The sequence below is a fragment of the Ursus americanus genome, chromosome 3 (genome assembly GCF_024610735.1).
Source record: "Ursus americanus isolate L20-20 chromosome 3, mUrsAme1.1.p, whole genome shotgun sequence".
Lineage (NCBI taxonomy): Eukaryota > Metazoa > Chordata > Mammalia > Carnivora > Ursidae > Ursus > Ursus americanus.
In genome coordinates this window covers 35,845,198-35,851,197 of record NC_142129.1, presented here as the reverse complement: position 1 = coordinate 35,851,197, position 6,000 = coordinate 35,845,198, and the positions used below count along the sequence as shown (strand labels likewise).

At 33.9% G+C, this 6,000-nt stretch overlaps 1 protein-coding gene across 3 annotated transcripts in view; it reads right to left on the bottom strand.

Annotated features, from left to right (window-relative positions):
* Window positions 1-836: 836 nt before the first annotated feature.
* TMEM168 (transmembrane protein 168) overlaps window positions 837-6,000 on the bottom strand; it is a 29,385-nt gene continuing 24,221 nt past the window's right edge. For all 3 annotated transcript variants that reach the window (XM_087860889.1, XM_045792814.2, XM_087860891.1), the window contains exon 5: window positions 837-4,047. In XM_087860889.1, the coding sequence (XP_087717015.1) occupies window positions 3,500-4,047 (548 nt within the window). In that variant the 3' untranslated portion in view covers window positions 837-3,499. The remainder of the gene's footprint in view (window positions 4,048-6,000) is intronic.

Here is a 6,000-nt window from a genome sequence, read left to right as displayed (position 1 = left end):
ACCAACAGAAAGCTATCTTTTTTGTGACATCAGCTATGTTTTCATTCAAACCTGAGTTTTTCCTTCTTTAATCCTGACACTTACTACTTTTTAAAATGTGAAATGTTTGGGACACCTGGCTGGTTCAGTCAGTAGACAGTATGGGACTCTGGATATTGGGGCTGTGAGTTTGAGCCCCATGTTGGGCATGGAGTTTACTTAATAAGAAAAATATATTTTAAAAAATGTGAGATGTTTTCCTTTCACTGATTCTGTAATAGTCTTTAGTAATTATTAATTTAATGAGGCTCTTGAAATAATATCCACTTAAAATTATAAAGAAAATGAAGTAATTTACAATCAAGTTATTCCAATTTCTCCTTAGGATTCTAAGTTCACTCAGTCAAAAATATTCTTTTAATACCTCCTAAGATGGGGCAAAGCACTCTTCTGGGTAACTGTACACCAGAAATACCAAAATCTGTTAAGTCCCTGCCTGAAAAGGGATGGAGATCTAGTATGTTTCCAATAGAGGAGATGTTCAAAAGTACTGACAGATCTAACTCCTTTAAGCATTCACTATGAAATATACCTAACAACAGTCTTAAAATCAAACCATTTTCTTGTGGCATACATAATGTTAGCTATCCTCTGTGGAAAGGATCCTCTGTGGAAAGGATCAATGTAGAACATTACTTTGAAGGAGACTAAACTCTAAATGGGAAAGAATACATATAAAAAGGCAGTACCCCAAACAGCAAATATATTTAGGCCAAAATTTATAAACAAAATGTACAATTACAAATAGATTCTAATGAAGATTTTACTTAAAAAAAAAATCTACCCACTAATGCGTTAAATATAAATGCATTTTAATTAGCAATGCAAGTTTAATAGACTTATGAAAACACTGGTCATAAAAATGGTCTTCTGTACAGTTTTGTATTTATTAAGAAGAACAGGATAGAAAGCTATGCAAAGATAAATCCAAATATCCCAGGGAAGAAGAGTTTAGTCAGAGCAAACGAAAACAAAAATTTTTAATGAAATAATAGCATAAATTATATGAAGAATTATATGAAAAATTATAGGAAGAGAAAGAACTTGGCTCCTTAATTCATCACAGAACAGTATATACTTTTTAAAAAGATGTTTTTAGGGGGTAGTGCTTTTGTGGTTTCAGCAAGGTATCATATAAGAAAACAAATCAAATTATGTTGAAAAACATCTCCATGTTAACTGTTTTTTAGCGGGGTGATAAGGTTTTGCCCTAAAGTAATTCCTGTCACCCCCAGTAACTTCTTCGTAAACATATGATATATAAAATAAAAGCTGTAGGAAAATTATCCTTACTAATCATCAGATCTAGTTTTTAATCTTTAAGTTAGAGTAACCAATCAATTTATCCATCCTATAATACTCTTTCTCCATATTATATTCTGTCAGTTACTTTAATGTTTTAAAATGGCAGCTTTAATTTAGGATGCCACCTCTTAATTGTCATTTTATAGTTTTTTGTTTGGGAGGAGAATTCATCAAAGAGGATATTCTGTAACTTTGTGGTTAATAAATTGGCTCAAGTCACATTTTTAGCTCAGAACCTTTTTGGTCATAGAAAATGTATATCAGAACACTAGCTTTGTGGCTGTAAAGTCTGCTACCTTTGAATCTGATTTTTAGTACCATCTTAATATTACTTTATAAAGAATGCAGACTATACCTTTATATTTGGCTTTCTCAGAATAAAGATATATGTTTTAATTAAAGCTAATTTGCTCAAAATTGGCTTGGAAATTTAAAAGATTTTAATGGTAATTTAACTTTTTTTACTCATAATTTTAACACTTGACTTTTCTGCTATACTAATTCTCAATAGTAATGAAACATACTATTTCATCTGGATAATGTTGATATACATACGTAACCAAATATTGGAAAATTTCAAATCAACCTGCTACCAACCATGAACTCTAATACGTTGGCATTTTTTATGACTATCACTTGTAATATATTAAAATTATTCAGTAACTGCTTTTTGCACATTATATGACAAATTAATTTTTAAAATTTTATTCAAAGCATTAGGAAAATCATATTCAAAACACAGAAATAATCAGACTGTAACAACGCTGCATAGATAGTGGTATACGAGTTCCCTGACGCTAAGTGACTTCTACCTAACAAAAACTTCAATTTTCAAGTCACCAGGTAGAAAATGGTAGAGGCATTATTTCCTCTCTCTGAGGCTGGAAAAATGGCTTCAATGGTGAGAAGTCACACTTTAAACAACAAAGATTAGATTATCCCCTAATTTAATTTTACTCCCCTCTTGTTATTTCTCAGATATGAAAATTTAGAATGTAAGGATTACTGGAAGGGAATAGGAGGTAAATTACCTCTTAGGGGATACCCTGATCAGTGCCTGCTTTAATCAGACAAAACACTGAATTAAGTTTTAAAAATTACAACCACACCATTATGCATAACTAAAATTGCCAATATGAATACTTTTTTTTTTTTACATAATACATTACATGTATACAAGAAAAAAAGTGACCTGTTTCCAATCCTTTGACCCTCAGTAGAAAAAAAAATGTCATCACTCATGAGAGATCTGAAAGGTAATTTTCATGGCAGAGCATTAATTCCATAGAGATCAAAATCATTTCTGAATAGTGAAAATAGCCTAAATCAATGAGAAATTGCTACATTTTTTTAAAAGTTTACTTTTTGAAAGGGAAGACAATTTATTTGGAAGGAATCTGTAGCTGGAAACATTGTTCATTAAAACAGTTACCCTGAGAAAGACTCTTAAAACCGCCAGTGCTTTCAGAGCCCCTCCCTCCACCCCCACGATGCAGGAAGGAGCCATTTGTAGGCTTCTAGCTTCTTACAGTTACCTACATGAAGAATGTTTTGATCTCAACAGTCGTTTGGGCTTTACTACTACAGTGATAACTGGCCACAACCAAGACATCTGAATGGTAGAGTATAAGCAAATTTTTGCATTCATTTCAGGCTTCTCCCTTTATCCCTTTTTAAGAAAGAGTCTGTAATTCTTCAAATGGTCTTGGACTCAAACCTACTGTTCACAAAAAAAATCTTCTATAAGCAAATTGGAAATTTTCTTATAATAGTAAACAAACTGGCCTACATTCTCCAATCTATGCCTAGAAAATAAGGCATTATTAATTCTTCATTGGCCACTGCAGAGCACAGACAAGTGTTTTCTTTCTAATCAGAGGCATATGCAAACATTCCTCAAAGTGCATTGTTATTTTTAACCTCCGTTATGCATTTACACAGCATCAGCATTTATGACGCCTCACATACTTGGAGGATAAAATGCTTATTCCCAACATCTTACATACACCATAATTACTTGAGAAAAGACAAAGTGAGAGCAGCTACAGAAGTAGCAAGGTATTTTTCACAAATAAAAAACCCATATACAAAAAATGGCAAGTTAGTGATAACTGGTAGTATGAACTCTCAGTAATATTCCACTTTGGGTTCTAAATTAAGATTTGACAAGTTTGAAACCTTGTCCTGTGTCCAGCACAGTAGGAAGAAACCAACTCATTTTTAATCTTTTCAAACACCTAAAACAACTTTTGCAGATCCAAAAAAGGTTCAGACCGCACAACCAATTTGCCAAATGCACCAGTGGATACGTGATGCGAGGGAAGTGTAACATCCAGTGCTTGGCCACGTCGCTGCCTGTCGGCAGATGCAGCGTGTAGTCACTCCACCGCTTTGACACGCCGTAGACCGCTTTCACGCTGCGTCCCTTTTCAGTCCAGCAGATGTTATTACTGGGGTTGCAGTTATACTCTACCCAGTCTTTTGTAAAGTCACCCAGCTGTGGTGGGTCAGCTTCTTCAATGTCTATGGTCTTTGTCATCTCTGCTCCTTGCACCGCAATGTACTGATCATTGATTTTTCTCACTTCTTTCACCCACGGAGTTGAATTCTCACTGTCTAATACGATAATAAGGCGAGAACAGAAGGAGGCATTCTTTTCTCTCCACCATTCTAAAAGTGTGTCAAGACGCAGTACGTCTCCACCTGTGAACAAAAGAAAATTCAACAGAGTAATAATTTCTGAAGCCTCCTCTTAAGTTTAGTTTAAGTTCCTGGAATTAAATATGTAGGCCAAAAAAACAGATGGAACCTTCCTTTCAAAGTATCTTGTCAGAAGTTTTTAAAAAAAGACTTTCAACTTCAGGTAAAAAAAAAAAAAAATCCTTGTTACATTAAAAAACGAATAGGTCATAATAAAGAAAATTGTTTTTATGAAGTTAAACTTAGTGAAAAAATTAAAATTTAGTGAAAAAAATGAAAAGCTAACATTCTGTAACACAGGAGCAAATTACGGCTGATAGGCCCATCCAGCAAGGTCACCTGTGATTGTGTGGCCTGAGAGCTAAGAACTGATTTACATTTTTACATGGTTAAAAATCAAAAGAACAAAGTTTGTGACATGTGAAAACACAGGAAACTTAAATTTGTTATTATTATTTCCATAAATAACAGTCATTTACATTCTGTCTGTGGCTGCTTGTGTTCTGCAGCGCCCGAGCTGGGCAGCCACAACAGGGACCTTAGGACTACTAAGGCAAAAGTACCGGCCCTTCACAGAAAAAGTTTGTCAGTCTTTTGATAAACCACTGATCACCGATAAATTAATGTTACCTTGCCTCCTACATAGGCACCTATCAAAGGAAAAAGAACCACTCTTCCTACCTGTACCAGAATGAGTTTAGAATGGATTTTTAAATGTGTTTTATTACCTGAAAAACAACACAGAATTAAAAAAAATAACATATCCAGAAAGGTCTAAAGCAAATTTGTCTTAAAGCTATTAGGTTTTACATTAGTTCATTATAGGTCTTTTTGTATTAATTTTGATTTTTAAATATATTGCACTAAAATACTACCTTGACTACTTAATTTTTGGCATCCTCTTAAATTTTGTGACCCAAGCAATTGCCATCCTTACTCACCCTACTCCTGGCTCTGTTTCAATGGTACATTAATATTCATAGAATCATTCCAATTCTAGGGAATTTATCCTAAGGAAAGGGCAGAAATGGGGGCAAAAATTACATATAAAGATCTTCTTCCTACTGCTATCTAAGACAGTGTAAAATCTGAAACAACCAGGAGGGATGGAAATAAATAATGAGGGAGAATTATAACAAAATGGTATTTATAAAGAAATTTTAATGACAAGAAAATGTCTATGATACTAGGAGAAAAAGCACGACATGGAAATGTATCTACAAAAACAAGAGTGGTTATTACAGGGTGTTTGGATTTCAGGTGGTTTTTGTTACACTTTCCTATACTTTCCACCATTTTTACATTGAGCATAGTTACTTTTATGAGTAGAAGAAAGTCTTCACATCGTACAATTTACTGGCACAAGCTCCAACAACTTCAGATACACATTTCTACCTAGAGCAACCATTCTCTTTGCTAAATGATCAAGATGACAACACTGGAGAGAGAGAAAGAAACCTTTAGTATTTGGATTCTATTAGTAATCTGACCTCTGAAGCCAGGGCATAACACAGTCTTTACGAACAATTAATATTCTTTTATTCATCAGCCTACTAGATCTTAGACTCTTGACAATGAAAAAGTTGTTTCATGAATTGTTCTTATACTCATGCTTATTTCAGAGGTGCTATTTCAGGACATGGTCCCCACGTATTATTAATGTGTTGCTTCACAGAGAGCTCAAGAAGATACCTTTTATTATATGGTAAAATGTTAACTTTTCATTATTTCCAGTTCTATTCAGTTTCTAGAGATCAGAGGATGACACAGACTACAAGAGCTATTATACAAAAATCCATCTGCCACAAAACCTCATTGTCTAACTTGCCGTCTACAACTATTTCAGTGACTATTCTAAAAGCACATTCTACACTAATTCTCTTACATACATGCTCTTTAGGTGTCAGTAAGAGATTTAAAGGAGCATTAAAGCCTTTTCAACTAACTACACTTCTC